Raw genomic sequence first — 21,166 nt, 5'->3', positions numbered from 1 at the left:
CTTATGCTTGAATTAATATAAATAAATATTCATAATATTTTTAACATGGGTTTCCAATGGAGTTTTCTTTCAAATCCTCTCAAACTTCTTTAAACTTCTTCAACTTCCAAATCCTTCTTCTTCCTCAATCTTTCAGCTAGAGCCACCATTTAAATTTTAAAATGTTGACAAAACCCTAAACTATTTTTAAATAATTCAACTTTTTGATATCTATTCAACTTTTTTCAATGTCACTGATTATGTTTCATGACTTTTTCAAGCCGTTTCTGAGATGTACATGGTTGTGTACGTGAAACCCTAGAGTGCAGACTGAAACGCTTAGAGTGGAGGGCAGCTTCGGATATCGTTGAAAAAATATTTCTAGTTTGCCAGCATTGCCACAATTTTCGCTCTTCATGCTTCATTTTTGGATCAATAGATAGCTAATTTTGTGCTGGTCGTAGACAGTTGTCTGTTGAATCCAACAGACGTACACATTTGTTCAGAAACTGCCGGTAGAGTCGTATTTCTGACCGGACAGAAATATAAAGGACATCTCTGGTTTCGGCAGAGTCTTGGGTCTCGGTCTAGGGAGTCAGATGGCTGAGTGGTGAGGGAGTCGAGCTAGTAATCTGAAGGTTGCCAGTTCGATTCCCGGCCGTGCCAAATGACGTTGTGTCCTTGGGCAAGGAACTTCACCCCACTTGCTTCGGGGGGAATGTCTCTGTACTTACTGTAAGTCGCTCTGGATAAGAGCGTCTGCTAAATGTAAATGTAATGTAAAATATCCTTATTTTTTGGATTGGACGTATAGTTTTGCGTCTAGCTTAACTTGTTTGAGGTGTGGATTCTAGCTACATTTCTGTTATTCTCTGCCCTCAGCGCGTTAGCAATCATAGCTGCACCATCAACGTAACGACAGACACGCACCACTCAGTCTCTCACACAGGTGATTGGTAAGTTTACTTGACCATGAGAAACCCGATTACTAGCAATTGTTGGTTTATGCCAATAATACGATTACTCCGTTTACATGTGTAATTAGTTATGCGATTACTCAATAAACGCGTGTACATGATTCTTTTTTATTAATCGTTGTATGTGTGATGTTGAGATACGCTGTCTGCGTAGTGACGTAAGCACTGACTAGTGGACAAGGTTAGTGCAGTTCAAGCAGATGTATGAAGCAGATGCATGCGAGTGATGTCCGTCAGTAAAGCATCCAAATCAATCTAACTGTCTCGTTATTGAACAAACCACAATTGACACACAGAAACATTACAGTGGCGACGAGGATTCAAATGGATATTCGCATGAAGAATGTTTAAAAAGGAAAGGAGAATAACCGATGCCGAACAGTCAACTCGCAACGTGAGTTTGAAAGCTAAAGGCTAGCCAACCAGTTAATAGCGTACAGTGGATGTTAAGAAACTAGCAACGTAAAAATGATGAACTCCGCCATAAGCCATGCTGCTATTCTGCCGTTCGATACGGAGATTGATCCAACTTCAGTCGGAACGAGATGGAGTAAGTGGATCCAACGCTTTGAAAACTTTCTAGGTGCAATGAACATTATGAATGATGGAAGGAAAAGGGCGCTTCTTTTGCACTTAGCTGGGGAACGTGTTCATGACATATACGACACACTTGCCGGTGAAGATGATGATTTTGAAACAACAAAAACGAAACTGGATGGATACTTCACCCCAAAGAAAAACACTCAATATCTTGTGTACAAGTTTAGAAAAGCCGCACAGGAACAAGGAGAAAATCTGGACACATATCACACGAGGTTACGCATGCTTTCCAGAGACTGAGTTTGCCGATGTGGACAGTGAGATAAAAGCCCAGCTCATCCAAAGCTGCACTTCCTCAAGACTCCGCCGGAGGGCGCTAAGAGAACCTGAAATGACGCTTTAAACTCTGCTGAATTTTGGGAGAGGTGTGCCGCTCAAACCAAAGAAAATCAGCTCAAGACAGAAAGGTACGTCATGATCATAACAAAGACACCACATATGGACAACAGAAAAGCACAAGACGTGTAAATCGAGTGACTGCATCAGAGTGTGGTACACAAAGGGACTCATCAAGCAGTGATGACCAGTATGTGTTTTCAGTTAATGGTGAAGCCTGCCCCAACCACCCCAGAACATCTATACTGCTCAATGACATGCAAGTTGAAGTGTTGATCGACTCTGGAGCAGCAGTTAACATAATCAGTGAAAACATATACAATATGCTCTGGCCACAGACAGAAACGAAGGTTGCCAATATCAAAATATTTTCATATGGATCTAAACATGCTTTGCCTATTATGGGTGTTTTTGAGTGCTCTGTGAAAGCAAAGGACAGAAACACACAGGCAACTTTCTATGTGCTGAAGGGCAGTGGACACTCTCTTTTGAGCTATGACACAGCTAGCAAGCTTGGCCTAATACAGATTATCAATGCAGTGGACCCCACCATTAGGAGTGTCTCAGACGAGTTGATTGACAGTCATCCTGAACTGTTCACTGGTATAGGCAAGCTCAAAGATTTCCGTGTGAAGCTACACATCAATCCTGAGGTACAGCCAACGTGTCAACCACACAGAATGGTTCCTTTCCACGTCCGACAGAAGGTCGAAGAAGAACTACGAAAGCTGGAAGAAGACGACATAATTGAACGAGTGACCGGGCCAACACCCTGGGTTTCTCCAATTGTTACCCCGCCGAAGCCTAAGGACCCCGATCAAGTACGGATCTGTGTTGACATGTGTCAAGCAAATGTGGCAATACAACGTGAACGTCACCTCACGCCCACAATGGACGACGTGATCCATGAGCTAAACGGGGCACGGGTATTTTCAAAATTAGATCTCAACAAAGGCTACCATCAGCTAGAGCTGCATCCGGATAGCCGATACATCACAACCTTTACGACTCACCTGGGCCTGAGACGGTATAAAAGATTGAGTTTCGGCATATCATCAGCTGCTGAGGTCTTCCAGAACACCATTTGCCAGGTATTGCACGGCATCCCTGGTGTCAAGAATTTAAGCGATGACATCATTGTGTACGGCTCATCACAAAAAGCCCATGACGATGCTTTGCGAGCAGTCTTTTCCAGACTCAAAGAATGTGGCCTCACATTGAATCGCAACAAGTGCGAGCTTAACAAGCAACGACTGGAATTCTTTGGCTTTATCTTTTCAGCTGATGGCATCTCAGCTGATCCTCGCAAAGTGGCAGCCATACATAAAGCATCAGATCCCAAAGACCCTGCCGAAATCAGAAGCCTTCTCGGTATGGCAAACTATTGCTCCAGATTTATTAAAGACTTCTCCACCATCACTGCACCACTCAGGGAGCTCACCAAGAAAGGACCACCTTGGAATTGGGGTGCTGAGCATTCAGATGCACTACAGACACTCAAGGAGCGTCTCACCAGCGACACTACCATGTCCTATTTTGACCCGAAAAAGGACACTGAACTCGTTGTGGATGCCAGCCCATGTGGTTTGGGTGCGATTCTTTGTCAAACAGACAAGGGAGAGAAGCATGTCATAGCGTATGCCAGTCGGGCACTGACAGGTGTTGAAAGGCGCTACTCACAGACAGAGCGCGAGGCCCTAGCGATCATCTGGAGCTGTGAGCACTTCCACCTATACCTCTACGGTAATGAGTTTACTCTTGTGACTGACCACAAGCCATTGGAGCTGATATGGAATAACCCAAAGTCAAAGCCACCTGCTCGGAGAGAGCGATGGGGACTCCGACTCCAACCATACGACTTCAAGATTGTGTACAGAAAGGGGGCAGACAACCCTGCTGATTACATGTCTCGACATCCAATACCAATTCAGACATCCGGGAGCACAAGAGCCTCCAAGATTGCAGAAGAATATGTAAACTTCATATCACTGCTGGCTACACCGAAGGCAATGATTCTTGACCACATCAAAGCAGAGACACTGAAAGATGGCTCTCTGCAACAGGTCAGTGCACACATTAAGAACAATTCGTGGCAGACCATTACTGACAAGCTGCTACACTTCAGCAGTACAAACATGTCAGAAATGAACTCACACTGTCAGCAAGTGAGGACTTAATACTCAGAGGCTGTAGGATTGTGATACCCTCATCTCTGCAACACCATGTCCTGGAACTTGCCCATGAAGGCCATCAAGGCATTGCCAAGACAAAGGTCCTGCTCAGAGAGAAAGTGTGGTTTCCAGGTATTGATCAGCGAGCAGAGGCACTTATCAGAAACTGTCTAGCCTGTCAGGCCAACACTCCAGTCACCAGGACTGAGCCACTAAAAATGTCCAATCTACCTGAATCACCATGGCATTCAGTAAGTGCAGATTTCTATGGACCTCTCCCATCTGGAGAATATCTGATGGTGATTGTAGATGACTACACACGTTATCCAGTAGTGGATATTCTGCACTCCATTTCATCCAGTGTCGTGATACCACGCATGGACAACATCTTCTCAATGTTCGGGATACCACACGTTGTGAAGACAGACAATGGACCACCATTCAGTGGTTCCCAGTTTTCCCAGTTTGCTCAACACATGGGATTCCATCACAGAAAAATAACACCGCTCTGGCCACAGGCCAATGCAACAGCAGAAAGATTCATGCGTACGATTGGGAAAGTTATTCGGATCGCCCCAATGCAAGGTATCCCATGGAAGCAACAAATGAACATCTTCTTACGTGAATACAGAGCTACACCACACTGCACGACAGGAAGATCTCTTGCAGAGTTGATGTTCCAACGACGTTTGAACACTAAGATACCATCAGCCTACTCAACAGTCATTAGTGCTGACAAAGTAGTGCGTAACAGGGACACTGAGGCAAAAGCTAAAATCAAGATCCGTTCTAATGAGCGACGACACGCAGTACCATCTCACATCAAGCCAGGTGACAATGTGCTTTGTCCTCAAGTGAGACAGAACAAGCTGACAACACCGTACAGCAAGGAACCACTCACCGTCATCAATGTGAAAGGCTCCATGGTGACAGCAGAACGGAATGGCTATACCATCACCAGGAACAGCTCGTTCTTCAAGAAGATCCATCCCATGACGCAGCAAGACCAACTGTCACCACCCGACTACGACCTGGATCCTGATCCTGATGATGGCAATGATCAACCAGAACCAGCACCAACACAGCCTAGATATCCAGTCAGGCAACATAGGCACCCTCCAACCTATTTGCGTGACTATGAATAGACTGTCTAGAGTTCATGGAGATATGCAAAGAAAACATATCCTTTCAATATCCTGTTTCGCCAGTTTATGTTTATGAATGCATATGATATGTTCTGTATCTCCAAGTGTATGCAATGTGAAATGTGGTGCTGATGTTTTGTGTGTCCCCACCTATGTTTTCAAGGCAACAATTCTCAGTTTGCCAGAATAGTTTGATCATATATGGAATTGTGTTTATGTCCATTGATAGACAGGTTGTCAAAAAAAAAGAAAAGAGTGATGTGATGTTGAGATACGCTGTCTGCGTAGTGACGTAAGCACTGACTAGTGGACAAGGTTAGTGCAGTTCAAGCAGATGTATGAAGCAGATGCATGCGAGTGATGTCCGTCAGTAAAGCATCCAAATCAATCTAACTGTCTCGTTATTGAACAAACCACAATTGACACACAGAAACATTACAGTATGCTCCACGGACTAAACTTGCACCATCATCCTTCTGCAACAAAGTGTCGCCGTGTCTGTATCGACCCTACTGCTGTATGTTTCATTCCATCAACACATTGAATCCTACTAAGAAAGCCGAGTAAACGCACTCAATGCACACATCTGCTACTGCTATTACTATCCCAACCATAATTTCAGCTGATAAGACTATAATATTCTTGTTATGACTAGCTAGCCTAGGCCTACTTCTTCTTCTGTTTAACAGTTCATCTTTCAGCTTCTCCGGCATTGTATTTCAGCTCTTAGCGTTGTTAGATGATGCAGTTCAGTTTCCACACTGCCTCTTTTGTGTGACTCACACATTTCTTGACATTCATTTCAGCTTGCGGGTATTTTCTCATTTCTGTACTTTCTGCAATTTAAGAAAAATAATTTCATCTTTCACCATTCCAACGCATTTTCAGCAGGAAATGCCTTTCTAGTTATTTTTTTTATTTTTTATTTTCCTCCCACTTTTTTCCGTCGCCTACTCCTTTCACACCGTTTAAGATAGAAACACCGTTCAAACTTCATTTGATAAAGTCTGAACTGCTCTAGTGTGATATTATTTTTCTCATTGATAACTTTCCTACAAATACATACCAAAGACAGTCTAAATCCAAATTTTCAACTTTCATGTACTTATTTAGTTGTATAAAAACGACTTCACATTAGCAATTTGAGCGGCAAGCCTGAAATTATTGCTAGGCGATGCCGGATATGATAAGAATTCGATCTACTGTAAAATCAATTAGATGGTCGGAGACTCATGCACCCCAGTTGAGGGGGGAATTGCAGTGCTATCGTCAAAGTTAGCAACCACGTTTTAAACCGACATAACAAAATGCTACAAATGAAGGTACATTATTATTACCAAACGTTTTCTGTTGTTATGAGTGTGTTTTCTGCAAGCAAAAACACTATTGTTATTCTGCATACTTATTAGTGTGTTTGCTGCAAGCAAAAACACTATTGTTATTCTGCATACTTATAATTATTTTTTTTCCGTCGCCTACTCCTTTCACACCGTTTAAGCTAGAAACACCGTTCAAACTTCATTTGATAAAGTCTGAACTGCTCTAGTGTGCTATTATTATTATTTTCTCATTGATAACTTTTAAAGTTTTTAAGGTATTAAAGTTTAAAGTGCTAAAAAAATGAATGGGTTTCAATGGTTCAGAATGTTCAAGTCAAATTCAATTGTGACGTCATGCACTGACAGAACTGTTTCTCACCGCGTCAATTTTTGACACTTTAACACTTTCCTGCCTGAATATGCAGACTTTTTCAAATAATATACCTGAACTGTTAATACCATTTTGAAGACAAGATTTAGGGCTTTGTAATAATGTAAATATTTATATGATCATGTTAGGCAAATCATCCTTTATCAAGACGATTTCACGGAGCCATTCTGACAAAAGTCTTCTTATCCACCCGTTACAAAGTTGAAAAACTGATCAGGATTTTGACCACAAACGCGTTTTGTGCACCAGTCTCGGACTGTATAGAATACACTGGCTTGTGTCTGGTTCAGGCTTTGGTACATCTTTCGCATTACTGCTGGGTTTATTTGAGGAACTTCCATTGCTGCGGTACTACTTCCTCTATCTGTAGCATTAGCGCTATATTCGGGAACATCATCTTGTTCGTTATTTTCGTCAGGGTGTACTTCCTCCCGTTCTGCAATGCTTTCCAACCGAACCAACTCTGTTGCTGGAGCCAGTGTTGTCCACGCATCCTCAATGGGTCCATTTTGTTCAAACTCCTCAATGGCCTTGTCTACTGCCGTGTTGTGCCTTTCGTACTCGGCCCTGTTCATGTTGACTATATCAAACACAGACTGCAGGTACTCTGTTCCTGGAAGCTGCACAGAGGCGCCAGTTAAAAATGATTCATATGTTGTAAAACGTTCCATTTTCAGCGGCAAGTCTGAGCGATAGGGAAAGTACAGTTTTAGTAACGTGCCGTAAAACTTCTCTGGGTGCTTTTGCTGTGAAAAACGTGCATATCTGATGATTGCGGGTTTCCCGTGTGTTCGTTTTTGAATGGCTCCCATGTCATTTAGAAGGGACAATACATTTTTACCGTTCCTTTGTCTTGAGTAGATAATCCTGTAGGTTGAAGCAAACTCTGCTATGCACATGGTTTCAAATTCAATGCCTTCTGGCCTGGCTTTGTATTTATCTGTCAACCCCGACATCCACACATCCTCAGAATCAGGTGTTTTGTTATGTAGACTGCTCATCGGAAGACTCATTTTTAGCGCATTGTCATCCGTCGGTATGAACACAACACTTCGTGTACACATCTTAAGCTTCAAACTGCATACGCGGGCAACGGCCTCTTGAGCACTGACCTCTCTGTTTTTAGAGTATGCCTGCATGATCTGTTTCATTTCTTCACAGTCAGTTGTGTCGGCTTGACTCGTGTCTTTCATTATTGTTTTGAGGTATTCACTCATCTCGTGTTCAGCCTTTGAAATGTAGGATAGAATGTACATGACACAGCAGTAGGGATTCAATATGTATTGGATGTCCATGTTGGCATTCCATGCTCTTATCAAGTGTGGATTATATCCATTCACCCAACAGTCCTTTGGATCACGCTTCATGACAACCACGCTGGAGTTGGTCAGAGACTCTACACATTGTTCGTATTCGTCATATCTCAAGTTGCACTGTGCAAGCAGCTGTGCAGTGTTTTCAAAGGATTGGTTAGGGTCTGTCAGCAAATCCCACACTGGTTTTAACTTCATTTTGGCATTGTCTGGGGTCATGATCGATTCAGCCTCGCCACTTGCTTCTCTGACATCCGCTAACAACGGTCGGGTGATCATGGTTTTCTTCACAGGAGGTTTAGGAAATCCGAACCTACAGTGTTTATTACCTTTTTTACAAGACTTTGAGTGATTTTTGCTGTGAGTCTGTACTTCCGTTACAATTTTGTAAAGTTCTGGATCAGTGTTGGGGTTCGGCAGCTGACATGTTATGTGCCTATCGACAAATTCACAAACCTCCTGATCAGAGTTCTCCTCAAATACCGGTGCATTTTGAATCCATACCAACATATGAATATGAGGGCTCCCTCTTGCTTGGTACTCAACACGGTAAAAATAGTCAACCAAGTGTCCCAGGGGCTGTGCAGGTGACATGAGCAGGTCTCTCATTAAAGCCTCAACGCGTTTTTCAAAAATGGGCATGGTTGTCACTGGGTTGCTTCTCAGTATGTCGCATTTTGTGGACCAGTCTAGTTCTGAAAAGTTAACTTGTTCACCTTGCTGTGCCTTTATTGCTGTTATCACTTCTGGCCATCTCATTTCTGCTGCACTAAACATACAGAAAAAGGTTGGAGTTCCCAGTTGCCTGATCATAGCAAAAATATCTTTCAGGGTTTTATCCCAATAGGCGGGAGTCCCTCTCAGTGGCATCATGAATCTGGTTGCATCTTTGTTTTGCACCAATCTTTGAACCTCGCGTTTGTCTTGCAGAAATCTGTTGCATATTCTGCTTCCATCTCTGGTTCTTACTTTCCCTTTGCGGAGCTGTATGCTCATACTGGAAGAAGCCATGTGAATCTCTGTCACAAACTGTGCAAAGAAAATGTAATTTGTGTCCCTGGCAAAACGATGAACGTTGAAATATCTGCTCGGTGATAATTTTTTCATTCGGTTGAGCTCATCTAATGTGTTCTCTCCAGTAGGGAACTGAACTGGGAAAGCCATAGCCTCCAATTTTGGAACTCTGAAAAAGCTTACAGGGCTATTTCCTTCGGCAGGGGCAACACAAAATACACCGTCACCGTAACTTAATATCTCTTGTCCAATGTCATCTGGTTGCAAACATGTGTTTAATACAACACCAGTTGTCTGGTTATTCCCTTCTTTGTCTGAGTTAAGTTCCAGATCATCTTTTCAATATTCTTCTGTGTTACTTGTTTCATCCCTGCTGTCAGTGTCCATCAGATCGCTTGTGTCATTGACAAAATTACCTTGTGCCATGCTGTCAATGGTTGGATCACAAGAGGCGGCATCATCTCTAACAGATATGTCCTTGTACTCGGAATGAATGTCTTTAAGCTTCAAAATGTCTGTCAAAACTTTCTTCATGTTCAGTGTCTGGAACTGATAATGACCTTTATAGCTCAGGCGTCTTTTTAACTTCACTTTCATCAGCTGACTTTGGCTATTTGGTCTTGGTAAACAGTTTTACAGTCGTTTCCACCTCTGAAGGTACACAAACCACAGCACCATGAATTGCTCTCTGTTGTCCTTTGGGAAGGGTGATGATTTTAGCAAATGGAATGTGCTTGGCTATAATGTGTCTCTCAAGTATGTTTAAATCAAAGAGTTCAGAGGGAATGGGTGACAGCTCTAACTTGTTCACCACAGCTATGACCTCATTTTGTGCAACATTCTATAAAATGGTTCATTAATATATCTGTAATTTGAACGAAGTGTGCAACGTTTAACGTGATTGTGTTTGAAATGTGTGTCTTTTCTGTACCAGTTAAGAATGTACAGTTTTTGTTTTTCTCTGTATTGCATGTCATTTGCATATCGAGATGTGATATAGGATTTCAGTTTCCTTCTGAATGCCTCATCTTGACTATAGCGGTCTGTGACACAAGATTTCAGTTTCCTTCTGAATGCCTCATCTTGACTATAGCGGTCTGTGACACGAGATTTTAGTCTGAATGACTCATCTTGACAATAGCGGTCTGTGACACGAGATTTCAGTTTCCTTCTGAATGCCTCATCTTGACTATAGCGGTCTGTGACACGAGATTTCAGTTTCCTTCTGAATGCCTCATCTTGACTATAGCGGTCTGTGACACGAGATTTCAGTTTCCTTCTGAATGCCTCATCTTGACTAGAGCGGTCTGTGACACGAGATTTCTGTTTTGAACGGTATTGTATGTCATTTGAATATCTATGAAGTACTGACTGTTGTTTTTTCAAGAATGCTCATTACTGTCGCGCTAGAGCTAGCTACGGTAGTCTGGTTATAACAGTTAGCTAGCTAGTTAGCTGTGTTAAAACGTACGCTTTCTAGATAGCAAGTTGGTAGTACTAGAGGTACTCCTGTAAATACTTAAATAGCCTACCCCAAGGTAAACATCATTTTGTATAATATTTTTTTATATCTATTAGCAATGTTTACCAACCTTTCAAGCAAAATAACTAGACTTACCTGTCGAGTCAACTGTAGCAACTGCTTGAAAATGACAGTTGGCTTGTTAAGTTTTAGGTTGAGCGCGTGACTCGATGAGCGGAGCAGTTTAACAAGCCTAGCAACCTATGTTTCATTGACTTCCATTGATTTTAAAACATGACCATTTCCAAATATAGAAAGATGGGGGGTTTAAAGCTGTAAACAGCTGGTCAATAGAACACATTGATGTTTGAATGGAGTAGGTAGCTTAAACATGTAGTGAGCAAGGAAGTACATTTGTGACATTTAAACCTATTAATGTTTTAAGTGCTTTGTGCTGCCATATTGCATAAATAAGAACAGTTACTAGTAGCTCTATCAATATCATAGCAGACAAAAGTATGTCAGCAGTATGAAGGTGAAAAAAGTGTTGCTTTGAAACCAGAATGGTGAGACAGTGTTAAAGGTATATCTGTCATTGTCATGCATTGCAATATTTTCTTACGGTTGACAAAGGAGAAAAAAAGAGTGAAATGAAAAGGGTATCTTATTTAATTTCATAAATGTTAAAGCGTTATGTTAGAGCTCAATGCTCTTAAGACAGTCATCCCCCATTACCCTGTGTGACTCCCCAGTCAACACTGGAGTCCTTCCGCTTCCTGGGCACTATCCTCTCCCAGGACCTCAAGTGGGAACTGAACATCAGCTCCCTCACCAAGAAAGCACAACAGAGGATGTACTTCCTACGGCAGCTGAAGAAATTCTACCTGCCAAAGACAATGATGGTGCACTTCTACTTCCACGTCTGTTTGAAGTTTCTTGGCGAATAAAACCCATTCTGATTCTGAAAAGTATTAATAATTGAAAGATGTAAAAACAGAAATACAGTTTGAACAGTGGAACAGTCTTTCTATATAGTGATGAAGAGCGTTGGCCAATCGGATTGGTTCCTTGTTTCTTGTAACGTAGCAACGGATGGTCATTGTCAGCAAACCTAGAATCTAGGTTTCAGGTTCAAGGTGGAGGAGAAACTAATCATGTGTGCACACCCAGTCCTGTTCAGACACTGAATTTGAAGATGACATAAATATAATAATCCATGGTGCAGGTTTGCCGATGTTGTCGTTGTCCCTGGTGAGCTTTTTTTATACTTTTAAATTCAATCTCGTCACATTACGTGACTTTGTTGTGCAACTGCAAAAGCTACTCTAACTTTGATCAAAATGCTGCTGCAAAAAGGCTGAACTATTGTGGGTAGTAGATAAGATCATGTTACATCTAGCCAGCGGATCAAGTATGTCAAAGTTGTATTTGTACAGAACACCGTACTGTAGGCGTGAATAATGCATGCATGGTCATCATCGTCGTCCATCTTTGGTCGAAGCGAAGCTAGAGAGAGGATTCAATGGGAGATTTCCTACAGTAAGCTAGATCTACTGCTTCAAATTGAAAACAAAGACGATATTTTGATTATTTTAGATTAAAGTTCCTTAACCTCTGTTGTCAATATCGCCGATAAAAAGTAAATACTGTTACGAAGCATTTGTTTTTAGGTAACGAACGATAGACGTAACTAGCTGGCTACCTTGTTTCGCCGTTCTATGGCAGCTATGATGACAGCGTTGTAAGCACTCGTCACTAGAATGGCCATAACTTTAAAACAAAAGATCATATTTCAAATCTGTCTGCTGTTCTACATTGCCCACACAATTATGTGTATATATATCAACTCTAACATGGCCTGTATCTTGTATTGAAAGTGCTCGAAAATTAGCTTGTCTAATGTATGGTGGACTGAGAAAACATATTTGTCAAAGCGGAGCGAGCGGATGTCGTGGGAGAATTCCTACTGTGTTAGATTTACTGCTTCAAATTGAAAACGGAGAAGAAATTTAGAGTAAAGACAAGTTTCTTAACGTCTGTGTTCAATATCGTCAACTAAAGGTAAAAACTTTTCAGTTACGAAGCTTTTGTTCGTAGTAACGCCAGCTGCAGTAAACCTTTCGTGACCCCGGTTTGGCTGTTCGTGACAGTCGGATATGACAGTGTTGAGCCTCGATTTTTGCAGATTTCTGTGAAACGTTCTTAAAGAAAAATAATCTAGCTAGATTATGTACACTTTAAGTTCAATGTACATACCTTGTTTGGCCAATTTGGTCAATTTTGGAAAAAAATAGAACCGTTTTTAGTTATGGAGAGCCATCGCGCTAGCTTGGAATTGCGTTATCCCACTCATCACTTCAGTGGTCATAACTTTTAAACAAAATAGTCTATCTTAAATCTGTCTGCTGTTCTGAATTCACGACAAAAGTACGCACATTTCATAACTTATCCTCTATCTTGTAGTGAAAGTGGTTAAAAATTAGGTTTTCTAAAAAAGTAATGCAGACGGAGAAGATTTTTGTCAGAATGGCTCCGTGAAATCGTCTTGATAAAGGATGATTTGCCTAACATGATCATATAAATATTTACATAATTAGAAAGTCCTAAATCTTGTCTTCAAAATGGTATAAACAGTTCAGGTATATTATTTGAAAAAGTCTGCATATTCAGGCAGGAAAGTGTTAAACAGTGTCAAAAATGTACGCGGTGAGAAACAGTTCTGTCAGTGCATGACGTCACAATTGAATTTGACTTGAACATTCTGAACCATTGAAACCCATTCATTTTTTTTAGCACTTTAAACTTTAATACCTTAAAAACTTTAAAAGTTATCAATGAGAAAATAATAATAATAGCACACTAGAGCAGTTCAGACTTTATCAAATGAAGTTTGAACGGTGTTTCTAGCTTAAACGGTGTGAAAGGAGTAGGCGACGGAAAAAAAATAATTATAAGTATGCAGAATAACAATAGTGTTTTTGCTTGCAGCAAACACACTAATAAGTATGCAGAATAACAATAGTGTTTTTGCTTGCAGAAAACACACTCATAACAACAGAAAACGTTTGGTAATAATAATGTACCTTCATTTGTAGCATTTTGTTATGTCGGTTTAAAACGTGGTTGCTAACTTTGACGATAGCACTGCAATTCCCCCCTCAACTGGGGTGCATGAGTCTCCGACCATCTAATTGATTTTACAGTAGATCGAATTCTTATCATATCCGGCATCGCCTAGCAATAATTTCAGGCTTGCCGCTCAAATTGCTAATGTGAAGTCGTTTTTATACAACTAAATAAGTACATGAAAGTTGAAAATTTGGATTTAGACTGTCTTTGGTATGTATTTGTAGGAAAGTCACATCGCGTGGTCGGAGACTTATGTGGGCTCCACATGGTCAGAGACTCATGCCATGGACATACGCCCAGGTGGCCCGCCAGTTTCATGTGGGCACCCCCACATAAGTTAAGGGGGCTAACACACAAGTATTACACAAGTTCAGACAAACCTACTCGGTTCCCAGGTTTGACACAATATAGTGTCACTAGCCTGTAAATTATAGCAAGCTAGTCTCATGGTGTGTCGGCTATCTAAGATGGTGGACGAAGGTTCGTAGCTAGTTGCCTTGCATGTAATAGCCAAAGGTAATCCTAATGCTAACATTAACTTATTTCTTTAGAAAATTGTGAAAGTCAAACCCCAAATCATTTAAATACCAGGTAGCTATTGTTAGTCATGCATACTTACATAGTTGAGATGAGTGATGGCCGGAAACACATGGATCGATAAACGACGAAATTTCTTCCACTGAGTTGAGCCATGGAGTGAGTGATGACTGAACCGTTGAGTGAGTGATTTGCGCGCAATGCGCGATTGCACGGCTATCGCGAGACAATTTGAAAGCTGATAGGTTACTTGATTGATTCACTTTATCACAAAATGACCTAAAGAATTTCATGTAGGCCTACACTTTCTGCATTCTACACAATGCAATCACATTTTGCTAAAGAACATGAAACAATTGTATAAAATACACAAAAGATGCTTAGTTTAATCCAATCCAGGCCAGTCTAATTGTTTTAAGTGTATATTTAACCAGCATTTTTTGTGCTGGCGTAAAATTGCTATTATGAAACCCAAAAGGAGACTAATTTGAGATTTTGTGAGGCTTTTTCTCAGGAGAAAAACATGAAACAAGAGAAACAAGCCATAATCTCGTTTTGGTTTCATACATACCTCATTATTGTCTACGAGAAATGCATGAGACATTTTTGAGAGCTTTTATTTTCCTCTGGGAGGAACATTAGTGTTGGCCAATTCAACTGTTTGGTAAATTCTGAGAAAATAATAACACACTGGTGACCTTAGCAACAGAAAAAAGCCTGGATACCAAGGAAGACAACAGTGGTGGATCCTTTCCATTGTGAAGAAAAGCCCCTTCACAACATCCAGCCAAGGAAGAACACTGTCCAGGAGGCAGGCATATCATTATCCAAGTCTACCACAAAGAGAAGACTTCACAAGAGCAGATACAGAGGGTTAACCTTTAACACGCCACACACCGGTGAGTAAATCCAAGAGAAGTTTATTAGAACAGATAGCAAACAAGGCAACAGAGGGTAATCCAAGAGAATAGTCAAAAATACAGGCAAGGATCAAAATCTAATAAAATCTATATAGATATGAAAGAGTAACGCTCAGTCTGTAGGCTAACTTAACCATAGAGAAATTAGTGATATATATACTGAGCGCTGCCGTCTATCTGGCTGCTGACCATGAGGGGGCGTGACACCACCACAAGGTGCAAACCATTCATAAATCTCAAGAATAGAAAGGCCAGACTTGCTAAAAAACATACATAAAAGACAGCCCAGTACTGGAACAGCATTCTTTGGATAGATGTGACTAATATCTCCATGTACCAGAATTATGGGAATAAAAAAGTAAGCAGGAGGCTTGGAACGACTCATGATCCGAAGTATACCACATCTGTGAAACACGGTGGAGGTAGTGTCATGGCATGGGCATGCATGGCTTCCAATGGCACTGGGTATTGATGATGTGACAGAAGACAGAAAGCAGCCAAATGAATTCTAGAGTGTATAGGGATATACTGTCTGGACAGATTCAGCCAAATTCAACAAAGTTGATTAGATGGCGCTTCACTTTACAGATGGACAGTGACCCAAACCATACTTTGAAAGTAGTGGAATATTCTGCAATGGCCGAGTCAATTACCTGGTGTCAACCCAATCACGCATGCATTTCACTTGCTTAAGGCAGAAAGACCCACAAACAAACAACAACTGAAGACAGCTGCAGTTGGATTCATGGGATCCATGGGTTCCAGACTTAAAGCAGTCATTGCCTGCAAAGGATTCTCAACAAAGTATATATTTTTTATGATTATGCTAATTTGTCAAATTACTTTTGAGCCCCTGAAATGAAGGGACTGTGTTAATTTTTTTTGGCAATTCCTAAACGTTTCATACAATATTTTTGTTCAACCGCTTGAATTAAAGCTGAAAGTCTGCACATGAATTGCATCTCGGTTGTTTCATTTTAAATCCATTGTGGTGGCGTACCATGCCAAAATTATGAAAATGGTGTAACTGCCCAAATATATATGACCTAATTAAGTCCTCTGCAAGATTGTCCAAAATGCAGCCACCCGCATAATATTTAAGTTCCTGAGGTGCTCACACACAACTACCCAGCTGCAATGAATTCCCTGATAGCACAAATACCTGTCCCTTACCTAAGCTGCAGCCAACAGGACGGGTCCCTCATACCTCCAGGACATCATCCAACTGGACATCCTGACTTGGGTGCTTCGCTCAGGGATTTCAGGTTGTCTGAAGACCCCTGTGCAGAGGAGGAAGTCTCCTCACACTCCCACCATGCAGTGCTTCTCCTTCCATGGTCCACAGACATGAAATGATCTCTCTGTTCAACTAGCCAGCTCTCTGCCCCTACGGTCCTTCCAGCGTGGTCCCAAGATGCTCCTCTTCAAACTTCAACTCAACAAACTTCGGTTTTACTTGGCCTATGAGCACCAAAAGCAGCACTTAACAGTTCATTATGTAGTGAGGTCAGCAAGACCACACGGAGCCAACATCTTACCACACCTGAAAAGTGATTCAATCACATCAGACAAACCTAATCAGCCCTCGTGACACCCTCAGTATGCTGATTACCCATCAAAAGCCAATGCAAAGGAACTATAGAATTGGGGGAGGACCTCCCCAATCTACCTAATCAGCCCTCCTGCTAGCTTGAAAGCTTCAAAGGACCTGCTTGAGACAACACGTCTCCAGCAACCATTTGCTATCCGTTTCGGCGGCGATTTCAACAAAGAACATACCTTGATCAGAACTTTTGACGAAAGTTCTTGAGACTTCACCTTTTCCACAAGAGTACAAGGTGGAGAATTATGAGAGGGATATTTGTGCCATGTTTGTTACTTTGTTTTAATGTTGTGTTGACTGAAATCTTGATTCTAGTAACAACTCCTTCTTCCTGAAAGATAATCACGTCATTCTTGGTATCTACACAAAGCTATCATAATAAAACAAGCATTCAACTATATTTTGTAACTGTATCAAGATGTCCAGAACAATATTTGAACAATCACATGAACCAGCCAGAGATCAGATCACACCTTTGGTAGGTGTGAAGGAAGGAGGGGGAGTTGAGAACCCAGCTCCCCCCAATCAACATCTGACCCCAGACAGGTCCTCCCTCGTACTCTGAACTGTATAAAGCCCTAAGATGACCATCAATCTCTGACTCCAGCGAAAACCGACCATGGCATGAACGCCATCAGGATTGGCGTTCCAAAGGACGTCGCCAAGCTTCTCCTGAGATTCAACTTCATAGTGAACGCGTCACTATCTGGACGTTTCAACAGAAGAACCAAAAACGCAATTCTAATTGCGACTTCACTGAGATCCCACAGACTCAGTCACATGACCCAACGCAGCCGCAATTTGACTTCAGATTCTTCAAATGGACCTTTGGCGCAAACCGCCCTCAACCTCATTGACCAACCCCTGATCAAACGTAACTATGGCTAACGCTCTTTCCTCCTCGACATGGCATTGGTGTGAGCTCTGTTTATGATTTGTAAGGATGTAATCATTGACTGTACAATTTCTGTCTTTCTTTAAGTTAGACCATTTCATTCTGTTCATTGAAACCAATTTCTCATATCAAACCCATAATCTAACTTGTTCATAAGATCTGTTTACCTTACTTGAATAAATTCATTGTAAAGATATTTTTACGTGCGTGTTCACTGATGTTACGATTGGCTCTACACTTAGAACAAATTCATTCCTAAAGATGAGGCTGATTATTACATATTAAACATAGGATTCCCTAATGTCCTAAACCAATATTAGGGTGGTGCCCCGAGACTTTATGATACATTAAGTATTTCTATCTTTAAACGAGCAAACCCCTCTACAATTACTTCTTGTGATACCTTCAAATTTGTCCTTTATCCGCATTACATATTTGAGATTTTGTATCACTATCTGGCAAGAGACAGCACACACAATATTTTGTTTAATGCAGTGGTTCCCCACTTGGGGTCGGAATTGAAATGGGTGTTGCCAATTATTTTGTTGTTGAATTGTATCAATACAAATAATATGAATAATTATTTAAAAACCACACGCTTTAAAACAACGAAACATCCTACATTTTAATAAAAATCGAGGACGTGGTTAACTAAGCTCAGAATGTTGAATAACGTGATCACACGTGAGCACAGATTGTCCATTAAACCTTCATGTTCACCATTTTATTTCATTCATGCCTATTTTATAAACCAGAGGATTTTGAGAAAGACCTGATTTTATCAAATTATTTTGAAATAACTTGTGTGACTCTTGTGACTGACTGACTCATGCATTTTCATGGTTTTGTCCCTCTTTCAGAAAGCACGGTTGGCCAGGATACGGATATTGAAGACGGGAAGCTCCGATGCTTTCCTCCATAGCAAACGTAATGGCCTTTTCAGCGAGACCCTTGAGCTCACGGTAAGATGCCCCAACCTTTTGAGCTGAAAGTATATTTTATGCTAAACTAAAATCAGGCTGTGGGAAGTTGAGTACCGGGATCTTTGAAACTTTTTACACCTGGATAAAACATTTTTTAAACTGGATTGAGCCTTGCGCCTCATTTCTTAGCCACTAATGCTGATAATATCATGCAGGGTTATTTCAGTTGCAAGGCTTACTCTCCTCACCCTGTATTTCTCTGTCTGTCTTTGCTACTCTGCCTCCATCTGATAGGAAGTTCTCAATGGTAATCAGGGAACAACTGAGCACTATTAACTAAATACTGTTTTCAAAGGAGACTCCATTGCATATTCTACTCTAAATTAAATCTTAATATTATATATTATATCATTTGTTTCTAAGATGTTGTACTTAACCTTTCATTGCCAAAACAAATTAAACTAGAGGGTACAATTACTGGGGAAATTGTGGGGTGTGCTTGCGTCGGTTGCAGATGGGTCCGATTTTTTACTTAAATTTTACAATTGATATTTCTTTATATTGTATATAATAATGCATATTTAATATTCATGAATATTGCATAGATTTAAAAGAACACTTGTTTCTGCTCATTGACACTTCAAAAACCTAAGAGTGAAGTGTAGAATGAAACGGTTCTCTTCTCATTTACTTTGCAAGCAGTGTTGTTAGGTCCGTGGTTTTCCCGCGGAATTGGGCTACTTTTGAAGTGGTGCCGCAGGTAGAATTTGGAGACTGAGAGCATTAGGCACGCCCACATACACACACGCACTGTGCGTGTGCACACGTGCCTAATGCTCTCAGTCTCCTGAGAAAACCTCCTGAAAACTGCTTTTAATGCTGGCATACTAAACATTTGGTGTTACTTTGTAGATATTAAAATACATTTGGCAATGATAGCAATGCTGTTGGACTTTAAAAGCAGTGTATATGGTTTGGCAGGGGCATATTTTGAGTTCTGATATTGGGCTGGTTTTGATTGGCCATTGGGCTGGTTTTGTCACACAGACCTGGCAACCCTGCACATAGTTGAATCAAAACGAAGAAATTGGGGAATCCTGTGTAAAGAAAAGTCCAAACCTCTATGACTTAAACATCCCTTAAGTTTTTCCCTTCTAGTGATATTTTCAAGCATTTAGCCTACTCATATTGCATTCATTTGAAACACGCATATTCTAACAACGTTAACCGGCATTATCTCAGATGGAGTTGCGATTCAAACAGTACCATCTGCTAACTGAAAATATGCCCACCAAAATGTAAATAAGCTTGAAGCTCATTCAAAAAAAGTTTACTAGAAGCGATCATTGTCAATAACAACGCAAAATGTGAACATTTGGTCGCAGTCTAGAGCCCTGCGTGGAGAAGCCAGCTGTGCTCCATTTTGCTTCTATATTCAGACCTGGCCCCGGTAAATTGTAGCCTGCTAGCTAACTACTAGACTAGTGCTGTGGGGGAATCGCAGGAGCTAACCAGTCAAAGGGCTTACAAAAATACAGGGTGTTGATATCACAGCCTGGAAATATAACTAGCTACATGTTTGGCACCAACATTGTGTATGTAGTGCAATTTAGTCCCTGTCACCACACAACTGCTTGTTTACGAGCACTGTGTACTATAGGGATGGCTGAAGAACACATACAGTACACACAGACACTAACATAGACTGACAAACACTTTCACAGCACACACACATTAAGAACATAGTGACACAGCTACAGCACTGTAACCATGTGGGTTTGGTCCACTGAACATTGTAATATGATTTAAGGCTGTATGTAAAATGTATTTGGGTTAGTATGATTTGATTTTAAGGCTTCTGTGTTCATTGATAAGTAACATCCTGTGACAAACTTGCAGGTTGCAGGAAAAGAGAAGTCAAGAGGCAGTTAAGGATGTTGGATCAGGTGGCTAATCTGAGGGTGCTGACCACCTCGCAGAGCAGTTGACCCTCAGGGATGGGCCTTTTCTAAGGTGTTGTGATTGAGGATGTTTGGCCTTAAGGAAGAGTATTTTGATTTAAGGAGGAAGCTTGGAATCACAAGTCTGGGGGGATCGATAGATTCAAAAAGTGATTGTGTTTTAGGAATGTGCTGATGCAGAGCAAGAGGCATAGCAGTAGTGTTGGTGTCTACTGGATTCTCCGGTTCCACTCTAGAATGCTAGATGGAGCTGTATGTTATTGTCTAGGATATTTCAGGGGCCATCACCTGAGTAGTGCTGGTGTCGACTGGATTCTCCGGTTCCCCTCTAGAATGCTAGATGGAATTGTATGGAATTGTCTTTGTGTTATATTGGATGGAGTGGTATGCAAATCAGAACTTTTGAGACGCTGCTTGGGCGTGCACTACTTCTGATCCCATCTGATTCATAGTCAGGTGGTATTGTGTTATTGTCTGACTTTTGTTTGTCG

At 41.1% G+C, this 21,166-nt stretch overlaps 1 protein-coding gene across 1 annotated transcript in view; it reads left to right on the top strand.

Moving 5' to 3' along the window:
* kcnd3 (potassium voltage-gated channel, Shal-related subfamily, member 3) overlaps nucleotides 1-21,166 on the top strand; it is a 187,587-nt gene that overhangs the window by 160,269 nt on the left and 6,152 nt on the right. Inside the window, exon 3 of the mRNA XM_067239892.1 lies at nucleotides 18,652-18,753. Within this exon, the coding sequence (XP_067095993.1) occupies nucleotides 18,652-18,753 (102 nt within the window). The remainder of the gene's footprint in view (nucleotides 1-18,651; nucleotides 18,754-21,166) is intronic.

This window comes from Osmerus mordax, chromosome 7 (assembly GCF_038355195.1).
Source record: "Osmerus mordax isolate fOsmMor3 chromosome 7, fOsmMor3.pri, whole genome shotgun sequence".
Classification (NCBI taxonomy): Eukaryota; Metazoa; Chordata; class Actinopteri; order Osmeriformes; family Osmeridae; genus Osmerus; species Osmerus mordax.
Note: the sequence above shows the minus strand (reverse complement) of the source record. Positions and strands in the feature narration are given on the sequence as shown.